General features: G+C 43.7%; 1 protein-coding gene across 1 annotated transcript in view; it reads left to right on the forward strand.

The window, feature by feature from the left end:
- The window catches only part of LOC309566529 (zinc finger protein 281-like), a 71,328-nt gene extending 62,944 nt beyond the window's left edge, over nucleotides 1-8,384 (forward strand). The window contains exon 6 of the mRNA XM_082271702.1: nucleotides 5,731-8,384. Coding sequence (XP_082127828.1) covers nucleotides 5,731-7,716 — 1,986 coding nt within the window. The 3' untranslated portion in view covers nucleotides 7,717-8,384. The remainder of the gene's footprint in view (nucleotides 1-5,730) is intronic.
- Nucleotides 8,385-23,021: the final 14,637 nt, after the last annotated feature.

A 23,021-nucleotide genomic window follows, 5' to 3' on the forward strand; every position in this document is an offset into this window, starting at 1 on the left:
GGCAAACCGTTCAAAGGTCAAGGCTCTCAGAAGAAGCCCTGGTCTGGTAAACAGAAGTCCGGCCAATCCGGACCTGCAGCCCATAACAGTTCGGCCTGAAGGGGCGCCCTCACCCAGTTTTGGGGTGGGGGGACGCTTGCTCGGTTTTCTTCAGCCCTGGTTGGCCCGTGTGCGGGACAGATGGGTTCTGGAAATCGTTCGATCTGGTTACAAGATCGAGTTTCTCTCTCGGCCGGAGAGCAGATTTTTTCCCTCAAATCTTCAACTGTCTCCAGAGCGCTTGCGGGACCTGCACCTGGCGGTGCGGGACCTGAGGGCTCAGGGAGTGGTGGTTCCGGTGCCTCATCGGGACAGGTTTCGGGGGTTTTATTCCAATCTGTTCACCGTGCCCAGAAAGGAGGGCAAAGTTCGTCCGATTCTGGACTTGAAGGCTCTGAACCGCTCTGTGCGGGTTCGCAAGTTCCGCATGGAATCCCTGCGGTCGGTGGTGGCTGCCCTGGCTCCGGGGGAATTCATGGCCTCCATCGATTTGAAGGATGCGTACCTTCACATCCCCATATTCGAGGGTCATCAGAGGTACCTTCGATTTGCCATTGCGGAGGATCACTACCAGTTCGTGGCGTTGCCCTTTGGTCTCGCCTCGGCTCCGCGGGTCTTCACCAAGGTGCTTGCACCGGTTCTGGCATTATTGAGGGCCCAGGGCGTTTCTGTCCTGGGGTATCTGGACGACATTCTGGTTCGGTCTGCGACCAGCCAGGGTCTGGAGGAGGACCTGTCTGTCACGATGCAAACTCTACAGGAGTTTGGTTGGACGATAAATTTTCCAAAGTCGACACTGAGTCCGTCGGTTCGTCTCCCCTATCTGGGAATGATACTGGACTCGGTGCAGGCGAAGGTCTTCCTGCCGGAAGACAAACTCAGGACTCTCCGGGAGGAAGTCAGGTCCCTCAGGGACGTTCCGAACTCGTCTCTGCGGACGTGTATGAGATGTCTGGGATTGATGGTCTCGGCCTTCGAGGCGATTCCTTTCGCACAGTTTCACACGCGGGGTCTCCAAGCGGAGATCCTGTCCAGGTGGGACGGGCGACCTCAATCTCTGGATCTTCAGATCTCGTTGAGTCTTCGCACCAGGGAAAACCTTCTGTGGTTGCTCCAGTCCCCGTTGGTGTCCGGGGGCAAGTCGTTTCGTCCGATCTCGTGGACGGTAATCACCACGGATGCCAGCCTGTCGGGCTGGGGTGGAGTTCTGGGCGTTCTGTCCGCTCAGGGGACTTGGTCGGAGGGGGAGTCTTCCCTTCCGATCAACATTCTGGAATTGCGTGCGATAAGTCTGTCTTCATCGCTGGACGGACCGGCTGCAGGGTTGCCCGGTTCGGGTGCAGACGGACAATGCCACGGCGGTGGCCTACATCAACCACCAAGGGGGCACCAAGAGTGCCCGAGCGGCTCGAGAAGTGGCCGACATTCTGTCTTGGGCCGAGACTCATGTCCCGGCGATAACGGCGGTTCACATTCCGGGAGTGGAGAACTGGCAGGCGGACTATCTGAGTCGCCAGACCCTGGATCAGGGGGAATGGTCTCTCCATCCGGCTGTCTTCCAGACGTTGTGCGCGAAGTGGGGTCTTCCAGATGTGGACCTGTTCGCGTCTCGCCTCAACAACAAGGTGAAGAGGTTCGTGGCAAGGACGCGCGACCCTCGGGCAGACGCGTCGGACGCGTTAGTGGCCCCGTGGCATCAGTACAGGCTGATGTACACGTTTCCACCGATTCAGTTGCTGTCCAGGTTCCTTCGCAGGTTACACTCGGAACGCAGCACGGTGATTCTTGTGGCACCGGACTGGCCTCGCCGGTCCTGGTACGCAGACCTCGTGAATCTGGCGGTCGACGCCCCGTGGCGTCTGCCTCTTCGAGACGATCTACTGTCTCAAGGACCGATATACCATCCTGCTTTACAGTCGCTGGCTTTGACGGCCTGGCTGTTGAGACCGAGGTCCTGAAGGAGAGGGGTCTCTCTCCGGAGGTCGTCCATACCTTAATCAATGCGAGGAAATCTTCCTCGGGGAAGGTTTATTACCGTGCTTGGAAGGCCTATTTTGCCTGGTGTGAGTCCAGGGGGTTTTCACCCCGCACGTACTCGGTGTCCCGTGTGCTGTCTTTCCTTCAAACGGGTGTTGATCAGCGTTTGGCGCTGGCTACGATAAAGGGTCAGGTGTCTGCTCTGGCCGTTCTGTTTCAACGTCCCGTGGCTTCCAACCCATTGGTTGGCACCTTTATTCAGGGTGTGCGGCATCTGGTTCCCCCGAGGCGGGATCCTCTGCCCCCTTGGGACTTGAATCTCGTTCTATCTGTGTTACAACGTGCTCCTTTTGAACAGATCAGGGAGATCTCGTTGTCTATGTTGTCCAAAAAGGTCGCCTTTTTGGTGGCGATCACTTCGGCTCGCAGAGTGTCGGAGCTGGCGGCTTTGTCCTGCAAGTCTCCGTACCTGGTTATTCATTTGGATAAGGTGGTCTTGCGACCTAATCCTTCTTTTCTTCCGAAACGAGTTTCGAACTTCCATCTTAATGAGGATATTGTCTTGCCTTCGTTGTGCACGAAGCCTAAACATCCGAAGGAGGTGAGATTGCACTCTCTGGATGTTGTTCGGGCGATAAGGGTTTACCTTAAGTCGACTGAGTCTTTTCGAAAGACGGACTCCTTGTTTGTTCTTCCAGAGGGTCCTCGGAAGGGCATGGCGGCTTCGGCCTCTACCATCGCCAAATGGATCAGGCAGACCATTGAACAGGCCTATGCCTTGCAGGGGAAGGTTCCCCCTGTGCCTGTGAAGGCGCACTCGACTAGATCTCTGAGTACGTCTTGGGCCTGTCGTCATGGGTCTTCTGTAGCCCAGGTGTGTAAGGCGGCGACTTGGTCGACCGTGCACACTTTCACAAAATTCTACAAAGTAGATGTTCAGGCATCGGCGGATGCTTCCTTTGGCCGCAAGGTTCTTAGTGCGGCTGTTCCCTAGGGTCCCTTGTTGGGGACTCCTGGCTGTTGGGATAAGTTTTGTATCCCCTGGTTTTTTGTCTTTTCCTGGGTTGTTGCTCCTGTTGAGCACTTGTTTTTTTGCTGTTGCCCAGCTGGTTCCTTCCTTTGGTAAGGTTCCTTCTTTGATGCGGAGACTGCGTTTCCCACCCCTCATGTTTGCACTGCTTTGGGACGTCCCCATATGTGACGAATATGAAGAGGCGGCGACTGTCGGAGAACGTAAGAGAAAACGGAATTTTTGTAAAATCTTACCTGTAAAATTCCTTTCTCTGAGTCCTCCGACAGTCGCCGCCCCCGCCCCTCTTTTGGGGTTTGATTGTGTACTCTACTGCTATTCCACTAAAACTGAGATATGGTTGCAGGAAGTAGGAGGGTATTGACTGAGGGGACCACCCCTTGAGGGTGGGATATGTTAAAGCTTTATTGTTAACATATTCTGTTGCCTAGCTACTCCTTCGGAGCAAAGTCTAATACCCCCATATGTGACGAATATGAAGAGGCGGCGACTGTCGGAGGACTCAGAGAAAGGAATTTTACAGGTAAGATTTTACAAAAATTCCGTTTTCTTTTTTAGGGAATAGTGATGTAATGTAAGACAAGTAGGGATATTAAAGTTTGTAATAAAAAAAAAAAAAGCTCTGGCACTTTTTTCTTTTTTTTTTTTTAGCCTTAAAGTGGGTTTAACCACTTAAGCCCAGGGAAAGATTTTACCCCCTTCCTGACCAGGGTTTTTTTTTTGTGATTTTTTTTTTTTTTTTTTTTTTTTTTTTTACTGCGTGACTTTAACGGACAATTGCGCAGTCATGCGACGCTGTATCTAAACAAATTTGATGTCCTTTTTTCTCCACAAACAGAGCTTTCTTTTGGTGGTATTTGATCACCTGTGCGATTTTTACTTTTTGCACTATAAACAAAAAGAGCGTAAATTTTGCAAAAACAATATTTTTCAAATTTTTTTTATATGAAGTTCCCCTCAAAAAAAATGTAAAAATCTAAATTTTTTTAGTATTTTTGGCCAATTTGTTTTCTGCTACATATGTTTGGTAAAAAAAATCGCAAAACGCGTAATGGCGGCGATCTGCGTTTTTTTTTTTTTTTTTTGCGGTACTGCGACATTGCGGCGGACAGATCGGACCCTTGACTGACATTTTTGACACTTTTGGGGTTACCAGTGACATTACTGCAGTAATCAGTGCTATACATATGCACTGTTACTGCAAAATGACACTGGTAGTGAAGGGGTTAACTTTATTTGAGAGGGAGGGGTGGTGTGTGTCCCTAGGGGCGTGATTCTTACTGTGATTGGCTGTGGCTTGAAGTGTAGGAACAATGATCAACGGTCCTACATAATAGAACCGTATGATCACTGTTTCTACACGGGAGAATGACAGGCGGCTTGTTTACATCAGCCGCCTGACTTTCTCCCTCTGCACCGACGATCGGCGAGTGACCGGCGGACATCGGGTCCGCCGGTCACATGCACGGACTTGCTGGGGAACGAGCTGGGGCAGGAGCGCGCTTCTGCGGGCGTGCGCTCGCCTGCTATTGGCTCTCAAGCAAGTGACAGGCTAGTGACGTATATATACGTCACTTTGCCTGGCCGGGGCTGACTGCTGACGTATACCGTCGTGCGGCGGTCGGCAACCGATTAAAGGCTGAAAATTTTTTTTACCTTCATGGATTCTATGCATTAAAGTAAAAAAAAAAAAACCTGTGTGCAGTGATGGCCCCAGCCACCCCAATTCTTATCTGAGCTCCATCTGATCCAGCCATGTTCACAATAGCCTCAGCTGTCCTGGGACTCTTCCTCCCTCGTTGGCTGATCACTCACAGCCAGTGGGCCAATGAGAGAGAGAGGGCGGGGGGGGGGGGGGGGGTGAGCCGCTATCTCTGGGGGCACTGCTTGAGGGTGAGGAGCCTGGAGCACTGACGGGGCCCAAAAAGTCCTGCATTGAACAGGTTATTATACCATTTTTCGTTATTTTAAAACATAAGCTTTTAATACCACTTTAAAGGCATAGTCCACCTCTTAAAAAAATAAAACTAAATGCATCCACATTGAATAAATATAACAAGTTAATTTATTCAATTTATATCACATTTTATTTTTATTACATTGCTTTGAAGCATTAAGAGCATTGTGACTGCAATCAATGCATTGTGTTTACAATGCACAGGCTCCACATTGTTTATTCCAAGGCCTATATGGGAGAAATGGGACTGTATACAATGAAATAAACATAGGTATTAAGAATAGCTTTGATTGGGTGTGTTAAGAATCACAAGTGCACTATTATTGCACCTCACCCTGAATTATTTGCATAAGAAATTGGTAAAGAAATGTCATAGGGTTTTTAGGGTGCAAAAACAGTCAATATTTATAATGAAGGAGTTATAATTTATAGTGAATGGATCTTACGTTTGTGCAGTGCAGAACCATGGAGAATTCAGCAAAGAGAAAATAGACAAAATAAAGATACTGAAGTTATATTTTAATTTTATTTTTTTCTGATTGTAATGGCTTTCAAGATATAAACAATATTAATATACCTCTATTTGTGCATGCTTGCTTTTATTAAAAGGTGGATTAATGTTGCCATCATATATTTGCTTAGCTAAAGATTTGAGAAAAGTTGAGTTTTTTTCCCCCCCCCCATTTTATCACTCTAATTTACTTTGCCATTTTGTTTTTTTTGACAGTACTTTTCAAGAACAGATAGGTTGTTGAAGCACAAAAGGACATGTGGTGAATCCATAAACAAAGGACCCTTGGATCCTGGGTCATCAAACCCAAGTTTGGATCATTTATCTGGTAACTTTGATTTATCTCAGGGAAGTTCACATTTTTCTGGTCGAAAGAAAGCAAAGTCCAGAAATGGTTCCTCACACAAGGACCTTAAACCTGGCAGCAAGATGATCGAGGCACACCTGGCTGCTGGAATTGACATTCAATCTTATGCAGTGAACGTTCCAATTGTGTCTTCCGGTAATGGCCCATCCAGCACTGGGTTGGATGATCTGGACACCAAGGTGCCAAAATTGGTGTTTAAGAAGGCGGGCCGGAAGCAAGCAGAAAAGAATGACCTGTCCTTGGGTTCCCAGTCAGCAAACATGGCCATGCATAAACTTTCAGATAAGGCAAATGGCCCTCTTGATATGGGTAACAATGTAGATACCATGAATCTTCTTCAAACTTCAGGTAACAAAGGTTCTACCAGTAGCAACTATGACGATGCAATGCAGTTCCTGAAGAAAAGAAGATATCTACAGTCCACTGGCAGCAACAATTCCTATGCTGTGAATGTAGGGCATATGGGGACACAACAGTCTGTCATTCAGTCTGCAGTTTCCAGTGTTATGGAAGGGGACAGCCCACTAACTCTTATTGATTCCCATGCCTTGAATGTTGAAATAAAGAACTGCCATGACAAATCCGTCATTCCTGATGAGGTGCTTCAGAGTATCTTGGATCACTACACTCATAAATCAGTCGGGCACCCTGATGTGACATTCAGCATAGGCGAACACCATGTAGAATTGCAAACAGCAAGCGAGAATGATTTGGTCCATGAGGAAAACGTCTGCTCAGATTCCCAGTCTACACCAAATGATAAGGCCAGTATGTTTCAGGAGTATTCAAAGTATCTTCAGCAAGCTTTGGAAAGAACAAGCCATACAACGTCATTCCCTTTGGGTCCAAGTTTACAGTTTGTTAGCCTTTCTTCATCTCTACCCAGCCCTTCTCTCTTTCAGGACAAACATATATACACTACATCTCCTCTTGATTGTGGCTTTAGCCAGTCTGTCACATCAGTATTGCCATCCACTCTGCAAAAGTCAAACTTTGGCATGGTGGTAGGCTCCCAGGCTGGCTTTTCCTTATCGCTGGAGACGGCGCAGCAGCAGTTGTCAGCGCAGCAGCAGTTGCAGCAGCAGCAGCAGTTGGCACAGCAGCAGTTGTCGGCACAGCAACAGCAGCAGCAACAAATGTCGGCTCAGCAGCAGCAGCAACAAATGTCAGCTCAGCAGCAGCAACAAATGTCAGCTCAGCAGCAGCAGCAGCAACAAATGTCGGCACAGCAGCAGCAGCAGCAAATGTCGGCACAGCAGCAGCAGCAGCAAATGTCGGCACAGCAGCAGCAGCAGCAAATGTCGGCACAGCAGCAGCAGCAGCAAATGTCGGCGCAGCAGCAGCAAATGTCGGCGCAGCAGCAGCAAATGTCGGCGCAGCAGCAGTTGACGGCACAGCAGCAGCAACGTTTGACGGCACAGCAGCAGCTAACTCCATCCCAAGAGTTAGCTGATCAAATCGAATCGCAGAAACAGTTAGAGACCTCCTCCAGCTACCAGATCTCATCTCAGGAATTGAATGGGCAGAAAGATCGGCAAAAGAGCAGGGATGCAACTTCAGGCTTTCACCTCCAACCTCAGGATTTGGCCAGTTCCTTAGAACAGCAGAAAGACATCAGGCCGCAGACGTGCCAGATCGAGAACTTTGCACAAGCGTTTGGTTCGTTTAAATCTGGCAACAGGGTGCCAATCTCCTATAACACTAGCACTGATGGAGTGGATCACAGGTTGAGGACTTCAACTCCAGAATTCTCAGGGTACACAACTTTGCTATCTGATGTAAGTGAAGCGGGTAGCACACGAGTAAAGACTTCAAATAGTCAAAGTTTCAGGTGAGGATTTAAGTTGCCCCCCCAACTTTGAGGTCTTTTTAAACATGGTGTATTATTATTTTTTTGTTTGGATAACACTGCCATCAAAATGTTTCTACACAATCGTTAATAAGAATTATGTAATCTATGCCCTGTCAATGCAATTTTTTTTCTTTTTACTCTAAAGTCTTGTGATAGTTCAGATTGTACCTAATTTTTAAACTGAAATTAGTTAGTTGGGGGGAGGGTGCGGGAACCAGGGTAGCCAAACATAATTTGGGAGATCACTGCTCAGCAGTCAGTTTGATTTCTTGATGACAAAATCCAGAAGGACAAAAAGCAAAATGCCCATTGTATCAATTTTTGAAAATACAGTTAACCGATTAAAAAAAAAAAAAAAAAGTTTGGACTCAGGAATGGAATTTTGAGCTGAAGGCACATAAATATATGAAGATTTACTTTTTAAACCATGACATTTTGTGTTCACTCGTCCCAGCGACATATTGTCTTCAAAGTAGGTCACGTCTGTAGCCTGTATTCCGTCATATATTTAATATTCTTGGCAATAGCTTTAAATTAACAAACTTAAAATTTACTATCAAGATTTTTGACAAATTTATGTATGTACAGTGTTCTATTTTTATTTTTTTTTCCTTTTTGATATACCTCATTTTTACTGTTCATGCAGCATTCAGGAACATGTATTTTGCAATATCTTTCAAAAATAATAAAAAGAAAAAGTTGTGTTCAAATAATTTTATAGGGGTGTGTAGACAGCAGTGCCGTTGACTGGCATACGTGCCGTTTTTCTGTTGTAAAATTCTATTGCCTATGAAAAGGACAAATCAATTATTGGCTCAGTCGTATAGCCGTGATCATACATATACGTACATCTTTCTGAGGATGGATTCTTAGAAGTGTAAACTGAGTTAGATGAGCCACGACAGTTGGCAAAGTCCACTTGTACCCACAAAATTTAATGCTGAAATTGAATTTTTTTTTTTTAACGTATTAATAGTTATTAGTGTAGACTGCTATCCCAATTAGGCTCTGTCCCAATGTTATTATGGGGTCATGTATTCAGACCTTCTCACCCCCCCATTTTTAGTGTTCATCTTCTATCTATTAAGTCATCACTGCATATACTGTACAGTGATCCAGAAAAAAATTGTGGCTGTTGGTCCTGTGCCGACAGGTTTTGGGCTTATGTTGATTGCATCCATTTGGCATCAGTTTGAGGAGCTTCTGAGATCATTCAGAAGTAATTGACTGTTGCATTTGACCTGCGGTTGGTCTACTTAGTGTGTTTTGTGTTCCCATAGATGTATATTGGAATGCTAAATATACCTGATGCAAACAAAAGCTCTTTGACACAGGTCCTTAGTAATTTTTATTTCACAGAAAGTCTGCACTAATTGCAAGGCAGTAAGTAGTCGTCTTTTGGCCTACATTTTGATGCTGACCCATTAAACTTTGATGCTGACCCATGAAACTTGACAGGTGTATTCTCTGAAATGGTGACCGTTGAGCAGTGCATCTCTCCAAAGAACTAGGTGCACACTGAACACATGGATGTCTGTGTCTGCATGCATAACTCCTAAGGATTTGTTCAGTTGGTGCTGGTAGGGCTGCTGTTAGAAACCACGGGGCCCAATACAGCTAACCTGACAGGACAACCCCACCATAAACCGCTTTACTACGCTTCAGTTATGCATGAACTCTGTGAGTTATTGGTACCGATCACTCATTGTGTTCATTCAAGAAAGGAAGGGGCTGGTAAATATGACATTCCCTGATCCTTCCCCCACTCTCCAGCCTGAAAGTGGAACTACACTGCATCTGAGTACCACAAATTTTCAATATCCAAAGCAAATTCCTCCATTCATCCATGTCTTCATGCTTTATTTTGCTGAAAATCACTTTGAAAAACACCCTTATAATTTCTGGCAGTGGCCCACTTGAGTAGGGGCAGATGGTTCATGTAGCATTTACTTCCTGGAATTCATCTGCCTTTAGATCAGGCATGCATACAGGAGGGTGTGCTTAGATGAGAAACCCCTCTTTCCCTCTTGAAGACCCCTGGGATGTATGACATTTTACCTAGGCATGGAAACCAAGAGGTAACCGAATAAATGTAAAAATAAAAATTTTAAAACCAGTAAATCGAATATACTTTCCTATCTATTTACTAATGCTAGCAGCATAGGGATTAAAAATGGTAAATGTCGATTGAGAGTGTGAAGTTCCACTTGAAGGACCCTATTGTGTGCTTGCAGCATCCAGCAGGGAGGAGAGGAGGGAAGCTGGCAACATCACAGGGGTGGGGAAGCACTTAAGGAGCCTAGACAGTAGGGCGAAACGTATGGTTTATAGGGAGAGCGATCATTGTGGCAGAGGAGGCATTTACTGGAACAGATTCCCTGTATGGCTCTCTGCAGCAGCTGAAAGCTGGCGGGAGTAGACTAGAAACCAGCTTTCAGCTGCTGCAGACAGAGCCATACAGGGGATCATTTCTAGTAATTGCCCCCCCCCCCCCCCCCCTGCTGTGCCCGTCACCCTCCCTGTTCACATCAGATTCACCTTGCTGGCCTGGGCCCTGTGCAGGATAACCAGTGGTACCCACTTATCAACAGCCATGGGTGCTGGTACCAAGCTGCCTTTTATTTTGATGTCTGCATCCTATCTGAGCTGTGTGTAAGCAGCCTATGGATGTGCACGCAGCAGCTGTATGAAAACTGCGCATATAAAGATTGTCAGTTGTGCAGGAGCATCTGTCACATCTGAACGAAATTGAAAATATTACTGACACTCCTTGAGGCCTACCTACTGAATATAAAATTAGTGAGAGGATTCCTTTTACGTTAAAAAGCCTGTGGCATGTTTGGCTGTGTACCGATCCACTGGCTTCAAGTCACAGACCAGGTGCATGTATGCAGACTAGTACCGCACATCCTCTGCCTTTATTGCATGCATTTATTGGAGTAGCTACATAAAGTATTGAAGCCAGTGACTTCAGAACCGTTAGCAGTGCTAGTTTCTTCAGGTTTTCTTTATAAGACAACTCCTTAGAAAGCAGGATGATTATATAAAAGACCACTAAAAATTATTTACTGTACAATGGTGTCAGGAATGATCTCCCCTAACTCAGCAAGTGTTTTTTAATGTAACAGGCCAAGCTGCAAGGTGCTGATATTTTTGGGAGCTGAGTTTTTAGACTACTGGCTCGAACTTGAACAGAAGTGTTTAATTGCGGAAATCTATTAACAAAGGTGTAAGACTGTCCATTCGCTAAAAAGTACACACTGTTCAAGATTATATTTTTAGCTGGTCTTCATATAATTGTCTAATGCTCAAAACTGAATAGAGCTGCCTGTAAGTCTTATTTGGATGAAATAAATCTTTGAGATGTGACGTTAAGGTGACCAATCCGTATTCCCTGTCATGTAGCACTGAAATCCTGTTTGTTGATGTATACGAGTGATGTGACGTTACTAAAATTTGCTGCCTAGTGGGTCATATAAAAGCAAGTAATGAGAGGATGCAAGTGGAGCTTGTATGGATGCAGCTGTTCCCCCTATGCAGCTTTGATGTCTATTAAATGCTTCGTTCTGTGTGTATTGTCTGTAGTTCAGTGTTTTTTTTTTTTTTGTGTGGAGAGCTAAAACCTTTTTTATAGGGCTTTTTTTCCTAGCTACTTTCAAACTGAAAGTCGAGAAAGCAACTTGGCACCCATAAGGTTAGCTCTTGGCCTCAGGACCAGTATTTTATATAATTAGAGTTAAGGGAATGAATCGAAAACAAGGGAGGTTTAATTTGAAAATTTGGAAAAAAACATTGTGAGGAATCGTATATGTAAGTGTTAGGTGTTACAGTGCCTGTGTGAGCACAGCTAGTAGTGTCAGGGCTTTTGTTGGTGACACAGCATGGTGCAGGTCATCACTGAACGTGTGTCTAGTTCAGCCTAGCTGACACACTAAGGATGTGCTTTAAATGTGCAGGAGATTTAAAAGATTGAGGAGCTTACCAGAAAGGCTCTACTTTTCTTTGCACCATCCATTTTTGTTTTGTGGTATTCACTGATACCACTGTCAGCTTCTCCTTACCCTAAAATTGCCAGAAGCTTCAAACAGCAGGCTGTGTTTGGCTATGTGTCAAATGTCAACATGCAGTCTGTCTCACACGGTCAGACAGACTTTTTTTAATTTTTTATGATATAGCGCTTTGGTTTAAGTTTTTACGTTTTTTTTTTATGATTACATCTCTTACTTTACTGGTGGCTATAGCTTTCTAATGGGTAGACCTCTTTCTATGTGGCCTTCTTTACTTATTTAAATAGCATCCTCATTTTTGTGTCCATGTCACAGCAAAAACCAAATTAGGTGAGGACAGGCACTGGCCAATTTTTGGGTTCTTTTATGGTCTACAGTGAGATTTCGTTCTGTTGCATCCCACGGTGTGGCCAATCCACATGAGGAAGTCACACCTTTTGTTCCCTGGTCTAAACTAAATGCATAAATTGAGAACCCTTTGACAAGGTTTTTACATAATACGGTAGCCTTTGCACGTGGTTTGAGCCACTAGCTCAGATGTATAAAGCCTAGTACAAACTCCGTTTTTTTTTTTTTTTTTTCTCGTTCAACTCAGTGGGTTGAATGGAAAAAAAAACCTGACGGCTCAGGTCAGTCACTGTACTAACAATCCGATGTTAGTACAGCGAGCCCCCTTGCTGTTCTATTGTGTTCTGACAGGGGGATGGCCACCAGCCAGAACACTCTGTTCAGCGCTCTCAGCCATTAGCTAAGAGCGCTGATTGGGAGCCAGTCAACAGACCTTTTTAGTTTACGCATGCTTCTTTGGGACTGGCTGCAGTACACATCGAGCCGGCCGGTGCCGCCCAACATTCGGCTCGTGTACTAGGCTTAAGTCCTGGATTGGTAAAAGCCAACTTTTTTACTTTTCTAAACTGATCAGTTGGTTTTATTTGCATTGGACATCAAAGTTACGCTTTTTACAGGGGAGCAGACTGCACGAGGTATTTTCTAGTTTTTTTAGCTGTCCATCACTTGCCATAGACGTTTCAATCTCGGCCAGTTCAGCAAGAACCGGCCGAGATTCGAACCATGTACGAGGAGGCTGAATGTACCCAAGTTGATCGATTTTGTTTTACGTGGGTTCAACCAGCCTGCCAGATTTTACATGCGATTATTGCTAGCTGCTGTTAGCCACTAGCAATAATCACTGTCCTATCCAGGTCGGGTCACGGCTCCTCCCCCCCACCCAGAGAACACAATGGCTCAGCAGGAAGCATTCCCCTTGCAACACTATCTGTGATTGCAGGAAAGACATTCTCTCCATCTATGGCAGGCCTAAACCTGTCGATAGATTGAGCAAGCACCAAAAATTTTAAGCATGCCTTTTTTATTTTGCGATATTCTGATTCCTCTTATGTAAATGTTTGGGTCGCCTGCTTTAGTATTGCTTTTGGCCAAGCTAAAGTTTTCACCGGTCCAAATTAATTCACACATCTATTTTAAAAAGATTCTGACTTGTGAATTTTCCATAGAATGATGCGAAACAAGCCCAGTGGTAGCTTGGCTGTAAATGTAAAGGTCTTCTAGGCATAGGCTGTGTAAGGGATGGAGATGCTGCACAGGACTTAATACAGAGCGGAGAGAATTCTGCAGTCTACCCAAACAGATTAATACTAGTAATAAATTCTTCCTTCCTTTCCTTTTGGCTGACCTCAAGCGCACAGTTGACACCCCTTTCCCTAGTTCAGATTTTCTGTCCTTTTTGTAAGTATTATCAAGTACTTTTTATTTTTTCAGCAAGTATAGTATGAAAAGATCTATAGCCTCATTCTACATTTAGGACTATGCAGTCATTCTTTTCAGAAATGTCTCCATTTAACCCATTTCACCTCTTAGATGCCCTTATTGTTTGCAAGCTTGGGGTCTCTTTTTTCCCAGCTGAACAGGGTTTTGTTTTCGGTTAAGCCCCTTTTTATGTGGTATCCTTTCATTCCAATAGGTGGCCGCCATCCACTAATGATCTTCCTAAGCTAGCTAAAAAAGGGACACCAATGCGTTTGAGGTTGGATGAGAGCTGCAGGTTTTTATTTTTTGCCTTGTGGAAGGGTTGTCGGTGTTGTCAGTGTTTTGGGATCCACTCTAGTTGCTGCATGGTCTATCCCAATTCTCCCTAATGCCTTTTTGTGTTGCAACCCTACCTTACATAAGATTGCCCAATATTGACTACTCCAGTCAGCTTTGACGACTTGCTGATTTTTATTATTTTTTTTTGTAAAGGAGCAGCACAGTGATCAAATGAACAGTTTTCTGGAATAGATGGTAACTTGTTGCAGACCGCACCCCATGCAGAAACATCTGATCGCATCTGATTGTGTTTTGGAATGTGCATGTTCAGGGAAAACTACAGCAGAGATTGTTAAAGGGAATTGTGCAGCAACATACTTGCCAGAGTGGTCTCTGATCTGATTAGATCTACTATTCCATGATTCATAACGTTTGTTGACATCTGTATAGATGGAACTAATATAAAATCTGATCTGAACGGTTAGCAGATCTCTACAACATCAGAATATTCACTCCCAGTTAGACTAAAGCTGGCCATAAATGGATCGAAATTCGTCAAGGACCAGCCAAATTTCCATCCATGTACTGATCAGCTTCTCTACAATCACCCACCAAACCATCAAGTTTTTCCTAATTGATCACTGCCACCGGCTATAGCTGGCAGCACCGATTAGTGTTGTTTTGACAGCAGAGAAGTCTCCTTGCTGTCAGAATACAACTCAGTCAGGTGATTCACCTATCCACATTGTGTGTGGATTGGGAATCGGGTCATGTTTTCATGCAACATGCTAGTTAAACAGCAAAATTATTCATATGTGGGCTGATTTAATAGGTTCAGAGATGGGGAATAGCAGCTTACATCAGTGGCTTCCTAAACATAATTTTCTTTTAAGGCTTCATTTATACGTGCACATTTGTTCATTAAACTTGCTGGCAGAACTAGCAAAAGATCTTGCATAAAATACCCTCCTAAAATAGGTGCATATAGTTCTTCTAATGGCTTATCCGTGTGTGCGTGACTCATGTTTATGCATGCACATGTGTAAAATATACACATCTGAGCAGCCCTTAGTGCAACTGTGTCCTTTTTTTTTTTTTTTTTTTTTTTTACGCAGCTAAACACACGCATGCTTGTTAGCCAGAGCTGTGTGTGTGGAATCATTGATTCGTATAATGTGCAATTTATACATGTAATCTGTAAGTTGTATGCATCTAAATGTGCCTTTTTAGATGCCCATGTGAATAAGCCCTAATAGTCCCTTAACCACTTCTGGACCCGCAGGATTTGCCCCCTTAATGACCAGGCCATTTTTTGCGATTTGGCACTGCGTTACTATAATGAACAATTGCTCGGTCGTGCAACGCTGTACCTAAATAAAATTGATGTCCCTTTTTTCCCCACAAATAGAGCTTCCTTTTGGTGGTATTTGAACACCTCTGCGATTTTTATTTTTTTACGCTATAAACTAAGAGCGACAGTTCTGAAAAAAAAATATATATATTTTTTACATTCTGCTATATAACATCCCCCCCACCCCCCCCAAAATGTAAAAATCAGAATTTTATTAACATTTTAGGCCAATTATCTGCTACATTTTTTTTTTTTTTGGTTAAAAAAAAAAAATCGCAATAAGCGTATTTTGATTGGTTTGCGCAAAAGTTATAGCATCTACTAACTATGGGAAAGATTTGTAATTTTTTTTTTTTTTTTACTAGTAATGGCGGCAATCTGCCATTTTTAGCGGGACTGCAACATTGCGGCGGACAGATTGGACACCTGTGCCCAAACTGACATTTTTGACACTTTTGGGGGGACCAGTGACATTACTACAGTAATCAGTGCTAAAAATATCCACTGTTACTGTAACGACACTGGCAGGTGAAGGGGTTAACCTAGTGGGTGATCAAGGGGTAAAATGTGAGCCTAGGGGAGTGATTCTCACTGTATGGAGTTGGGGTTTGTTAAATGATCAGAGACCTGTGTTCCTATATAGCAGGATCACAGTAGGTCTGTGATCATTCCAGGGAGTAGAACGGTCAGCTGTGTTTACAACAGCTGACTGTTATTCTCTCTGAGGGAAACGTAACGCGGGTCTTAGGCGGCAATTGGAGCCGCCTGCCCCGTGCATCGGAGTCCCTGCTGCCGAGTGGGGGCGGAAGTGCACCGCTGGCAGTGCACGCTCGCCCCCTAGCTGCAGGCGCGCGACCGATGTATACCTACGTCGGTTTACGGAGGAGTGGCTGCCTGCTGCAGTATAACTGCAGTGGGCGGTCCTTAAGTGGTTCATGTCCACTCACACTTGTATGACTTGTCATGCGACTTTGGACATCGGAGTCGAACGACAAGTCATACCCCATGTTTTCCAATGATCACTCATATGCGACTAAAAGTTGCATCGACTTCAAAGTAGTTCATACTCCACTTTGGTCCCACTTTCATGCAACTTGAGGGCCATAGACTTCAATGTTGACCCTCAAAAGTTGCATGAAAGTCGTACCTGAATGTTTTACATGCAACAGTTGTTGATCATTTTTGTTCAAAGCCAAAGTCCTATCCAAGTTGCAACCATCCAAAGTTGTACTCCAAAGCCGCACAAGTGTTAATGGAGCCTTAAATGCATAAAATGGAAAGTCTCTGGAATGTTTAGCCCCCCCCCCCCCTTGTTCGTGCAACTCTGTCATGCAAAAATAGATGTAAATAACTGCCATAGCTTTCTTCTGTAGAGATGTGAATTTCAGCCTAGGTCATTAGATGGTGCTGTGTATATAGAAACTATATGATTTGCAACACCAGCTGCGACTCATGAAGGCAGAAAGTTTATTTTGGCTGTTGGGTTTGCTGGCGAGCTTGTTTTCAAATGGAGGATTTCTGAAAATCTCAGTTCCTAAAATACGTGCATATACAGTGCCTTGAAAAAGTAATCATACCCCTTGAAATTTTCGAACATTTTGTCATGTTACAACCAAAAAGGTAAATGTATTTAATTGGGATTTTATGCGATAGACCAACACAAAGTGGCACATAATTGTGAAGTAGAAGAAAAATGATAAATGGTTTTCAAAATGTTTTACAAATAAATATATGAAAAGTGTGGCATGTATTTGTATTCAGCCCCCCAAGGGAGTTAATACTTTGTAGAACCACCTTTTGCTGCAATTACAGCTGCAAGTCTTTTGGGGGATGTCTCTACCAACTTTGCACATCTAGAGTGACATTTTTTCCCATTCTTTACAAAATAGCTCAAGCTCTGTCAGATTGGATGGAGCGCATCTGAACAGAAATTTTCAAGTCTTGCCACAGATTTTTAATTGGATTTAGGTCTGGACATTGACTGGGCCATTCGAACACATGAATATGCTTTGATTTAAACCATTCCATTGTAGCTCTGGCTGTATGTTTAGGGTTGTTGTCCTGCTGGAAGTTGAACCTCCTAGTCTCAAGTCTTTTGCAGACTCTTAACAGTTTTTGTTCTAAGATTGCTCTGTATTTGGCTTCATCCATCTTCTTAACAACTCTGATCAGCTTCCCAGTCCCTGATGAAGAAAAGTATCCCCACAACATGATTCGTCCACCACCATGTTTCACGGTGGGGATGGTGTGTTCAGGGTGACGTGCAGTGTTTTCCACCACATCAAGTTAAGTTTTGGTCTCATCTGACCAGAGCACCTTCTTCCACATGTTTGTTGTGTCCCCCAAATGGCTTTTTGCAAACTGCAAACCAGACTTCTTATGGCTTTCTTCTTGCCCTTCTTCCATAAAGGCCAGATTTGAGGAGTGCACAACTAATAGTTATCCTGTGGACAGATTCTCCCAGCTGAGCAGCTCCTCCAGAGTTACCATGATTCTCTGAATAATGCTCTCCTTGCCCAACCTGTTAGTTTAGGTGGACGGCCATGTCTTTGTAGGTTTGCAGTTGTGCCATACTCTTCACCATTTTTGGATGATGGATTGAACAGTGCTCTGTGAGATGTTCAAAGCTTGGGATATTTTTTCATAACCTAATCCTGCTTTAAACTTCTCCTTTTTTCCCTGACCTGTCTGGTGTATTTCTTGGCCTTTATGAAGCTGTTTGTTCACTAAGGTTCTCTAACAAACCTCTATGGGCTTCACAGAACAGCTGTATTTATACTGAGATTACACACTGGTGGACTCGATTTACTAATTGGGTTACTTTTGAAGGCAATCGGTTCCACTAGATTTTGGTTAGGGGTATAAGAGTAAAGGGGGCTTAATGCAAATGCACGCCACGCTTTTCAGATTTATTTCTAAAACCTTTTGAAAACCTTTAATCATTTTCCTTCCATTCACAATTATGTGCCACTTTGTGTTTGCCCATCACATAAAATCTCAATAAAATTTATTTGTGTTTGTAACATGGCAAAATGTGAATTTTAAGGGATATGAATACTTTTTCAAGGCATTGTATATACAGCATGGCAGTGCAGCCTTTTATGGATGAATTTGTTTTTCAGATGTCAGGATTACACATTGTTTTAATTGATAAAGTACTTAAACAAGCAAAGTGTAGTGCCCAATAAATAGTTAGCGGTAATCTTTCTGTTATCTGTAAAATTAATTTCTAATGGTTAGTGCACATTTGCAATGTCTTAAAGATGAAGCCTGTATAAACTACTGGCTGTCGGTAAAATAGGTGAAATAAGATGTCAGGTCTTTCAAGGAGTGTCATTATTGGCTTAATGAAAATCCCAGTTGAACAACCATTCACTATAGGTTCTTTGTATTGGAACCCTTGTATTGCTCATTACATAACCCGTTTACTTTTCCCTGGCAAGTATGTCACTCGAAGAACAGTACAGTAGTACTAAAGGTTTGCACTAGGAAAAAAAAACACATTGGTGTTAATACGCAAGACTCCAATCTGTGCTGCTCAGAAAAGTTCAGAAACACATTATTTTTTTTTCCTTTTCCTGGCACCCGACCAACTTCTGTAACATCAGCAGAGAGTGGATTTGAGCCCGCTCTCTGCTGAAAACGGGTCAGAGCCGTGCAGAATGAACTGTACTCCTGTGATCCATAGGAGATGTGTGCTTTAATACACTGTTCCTTGTACATTGCCATTCCTTTTGTATAGCACCCGAGTGTACAAGAGCGATAGGGGCCAACAGACTAGCACTACAGTGAGCCCATAACACGTGCTAAGCAATAAAAATAGTACAGCTCTTATTTTTTTGTGTTGCTGGATAGTAGGAGCCCTTTCACAATAAATGGCTTACCTTAAAGTTCAAGTGTAGCCTAAAAACAAACCATGTAAAGCAAAAATTGGCATATATATCTTTTCTTGCAGCCGCTCCGGTCCAGTTCCATGCTTAGCTGTCAGCAGCAGCTTCTCTGTGTAGGCGTGTGCAGGAGAGGCAGCCAACAACGGAAGCCCCATAGTAACTCTATTGGTGATGTCACTTCCCAGGCATTTCCCAGCCATTGTCGGCTGCCTCTTCTACTCTGCATTTGCTGCCTGGAGACTGGACTGGATCGGTTGCAGAAAAGGTATGTATAACGATTTGTGCTTTACAGGGTGTGAAAGATTAGTCTTAGAAATGTGGCTGCCAGTAGATTTAGAGTTAGGCTGAACTACTTTAATAAGCGCACTAATGCACCACAGAGGTCTGAAGTCTCCTTAACAAAAAGCTATATTCAGTACTAGTAGCATTTTGACTCAAATGCATTTTCAAGAAGCAACCTTTGCTGTATAAAGGGGAAAAAAATCGTATTGTCCCCTTGCCTCGGAGTCCCTTCTTGTCAGAAAAGTTATGAAAGTGATGACCTGTGCATGGCTGTTCCTTAATAAGATCATTGGTCTGAGCAAGTAGAGAAGCTAATCTTCCATCATTTTCTATGCTGTGCCCTTTCTAGGGCGGTGACAGCGAACCTTGGCACCCCAGATGTTTTGGAACTACATTTTCCATGATGCTCAACTACACTGCATGAGTATCATGGGAAATGTAGTTCCAAAACCTCTGGAATGCCGAGGTTCGCCATCACTGCTCTAGTGTATAGTGGATGGGGGTGGGTGTACAGACTAAGGTCACATTGAATTACATGTTGGCTATTTTTTTTTTTTTTTTATATATATATATACATTTCTCCAAAACTCTTTAGACAGATACAAGTGTATTTGTTTGGGTCCTCATTTTAAATGATCCTGAAGCCTTGAGATTTTCCTTGAACTGTTAATGCCCTTTTTTAAGTCACATTTCCCATGTGTGCAGCTTAATGAAGTGCACTTTAAGACCAAATGCGTCTCCCTTTCGCTGCTTTGTTTTGGCCTAAACCCTGAACCCACACTTCACAGATGCATACATGTCTTGATCCGGTGGCCAAACTCGCTATTGATTGCTTATATCCAGTGCCGCAAGCCCCACTGACCTGCGGACTGTCTTTAGGCCGGAGACAGTTCCATAGTGTATCAGGCTGTTGTGTGGCCAGGATGTAAACAAACACTAGAGGCCACTCCCGACAGATTAAGGTGACTACTTCTCTGTGGAAGGGGGTGTGGCTTTGGATAGGCCAGGGCAAAGAGGCAAAAAAAATTTAGTTTTAAAGCGCATTTACCTTTTTAAACTTAGGCTGGAAATAGGAAATCCTTTATTAGTTACTGTTACATTTTTGCTTTGGATAGTTATTATCCAGAATTGTTGCTTGATCCTGTAGCTACTTCTGTATGTGTTACATATTATGTTGTGCCCGTCACCTGCTTAAACTGTAGACCTTACTTTGGACAGTGAATCCCATCTGTTGTGCTGAACCAGTAACATACATGGTATTTGCGATGTCCCTGGTTTGCTATTGAGGCTATATTTTGCATTCATACAATTTTTGAGGCCCACAAGTTGGCTGCTCCACACTTTGACTTAAATGCATTGTCCATTTCCAAACGGGTACATGCTATGAAATCAGTATTAAGGGGAATGTCTGTTTTGTGTTATGTATGTGTATGTATATATGGGTTGATTGTGCAATAAAACATTTCAGATTTTCTTAACCCCACGCAACAGTATGCACATTTTTATAAATTGCTTTTTTTTTTCCTGTTTATGTAAAATTGCCACGGTGTAAGCCATTTATTTTTTTATTTCTTAAGTATAGTAATGCAAGGGTTTGTCCTTAATGTGGACCTATTATTTTGAAGAGAATTCATTCTGCAGGAGAGGTAAAAGATAGAAAGTGAATGGTTTTGACAGTTGACGTAGTGTTTCATTGAGCTTTATCCATTGGCGATGCCTGTTGCAGTTGAAGTGGTAGAGGGTTATGGATTCAGAAAATTGGAAGAGCCAGACACTAATGTACTGAGAAACTAGCCTGATGGGAAATTTGAGACTCATGCAGAAATGAGGAAATGTGTTTTCATCCATGTTAGATTAAAGTAGCGCCACTTTTTTTTTTTGTATTATTTTAATTGGAGATGCTGTTGAGGAAACTAAAGCAGAGTACACTGAGAACAAATTTAACAAGGGCAGTGGGATGTCATTTTCGCTCGAAGTTTATCTCCTCACACTGGCATTTGTGGACAGCAGTGTCTTACCATTAACCACTCCATGGCCCTGGTATAGTAACAGGCATATCTAATGACTGAAAGCTGCATGTCATGCTACAAAAAAAAAAAAATAGTTTGGGTTGCAATTTTTATACCTTTTTATCTCCTCCCTTTGGAGTTTTAGTGCTTTTGCAGAATGGCAGGTCCACTTTAAAGACCAGCACCAGCCAAAACTGAAATATCACTGCTGGATTGGCTCCAGTGAGTTGAATCGGATGCAGGCTTTTTTGTCTGAGATTTATGGAAAAACTTACTTGGCTCCTTAGTTTGTTAGGGCTGGTTCACATTAGCGATTGGGGACGGTCAAACATCATGGTTGAGCCCTTTTTTTATCCTCCCCTTTAGCTTCACAAGCAGCATCCGGGAGTTAACATGTCGTAGCAAGAATTATACCTTCTTTGCCTGTGGCTAGCACTACCGCCTGCTGAATGTGACTCCATTCAAATGAATGAGGCAACACTGCAACCACCGCACAGCTGTGCTGGTGCAGCATTTAGGGGGTAAAACAGACAGTGAGGGGACATCCCTTCATTACCTGTCAAATGCCTTCAGTAGCGGCATTGCTTGCCCCCAGCGTAAACGAGCCCTTACACATTATGGATTGGGGGGGGGGAGTGTGACACCAATTTGGCTTAGAACTTTTCAATTTAAAACTGGTAAATAGATTGTAGGTGCATCAAAACAAAAAGGCTTACAAAGTCTTACAATCCTATTTTCTTTAAAAGCGGCTGCTGCGACAGTAGAAGTGTCTTTCCAGCATGTGCAAGACCAGGGCCTTTGTTCTCTATGGTAAAACAGCAGTCACTGCATTGGTTTGACTGCCTCCTGCTGAGTTGAAGGTAGTGTGAGCTTTGCAGATTGGAGATCACCAGGTCTGAATCAGCCAGGGGCATGATCGTATTTCTGCAGTGTCCTCTGCTTCCACACAGAGCAAGGATTTTTCTCTGAAGCATGCTGGTTAAAGACTTTTCTTCTCAGGCTGTGGCTGCTTTCTAAAGAATATCGAATGCCAGCTTTGTTCACCTTTTTATTTATTTATTGTTTGATTGCACCTGGAATTCACTGGATTTTAAAGTGTAAGTTTAACTTTTCAGAGAAACTAAAATGGTGAACGAACACCCTACACACTTCTCGACCTCCCTGGTCCCTGCAGCACTTACCGCCATCAGTGATTAGCTGATTAAGTAGTCCAGAGATTTGAAAACCCTAGTCTTCTTCCCAATCTTTCCTTGGGGCTTTCGGGATGGATCAAAGGAATTCTGATTGGTCAGTGTTAGCACAAGACCAATTGGAATTTGATCCATCCCAGAAGCCCTAAGGAAGGACAGGGAAGAAGAGCGGGGCTTTCAATTCCCCAAACTGTTGCACCAGCTGCATAAGCGGTGATGGCAAATCACCCACGGAGGTAAGAGCAGTGGGGTCCAAGGGGGTGGTGGAGGGTGTTGGGTGGCAGTTCACGTTTTTTTGAGGAAAGGTGAACTTGGACTTTAAAAGGTGGGCTTTCTAAGGCTTCGGCATAGTTGAAAATTCTGATTGGGACATCTCTCCATTGCAGTCTCCCAGATAAAAAGCCAGCTCCTGGTACAGTTTGCTTTGGGGCCATGAATGACTGAAATGGCAATTTTGAGCTAAGTTGGCCTTTAATATTTGCTGCTGCAATAATAATCATTACATTGAAAATT

This window comes from Pelophylax lessonae (assembly GCF_965119305.1).
Source record: "Pelophylax lessonae genome assembly, chromosome: 11".
Classification (NCBI taxonomy): domain Eukaryota; kingdom Metazoa; phylum Chordata; class Amphibia; order Anura; family Ranidae; genus Pelophylax; species Pelophylax lessonae.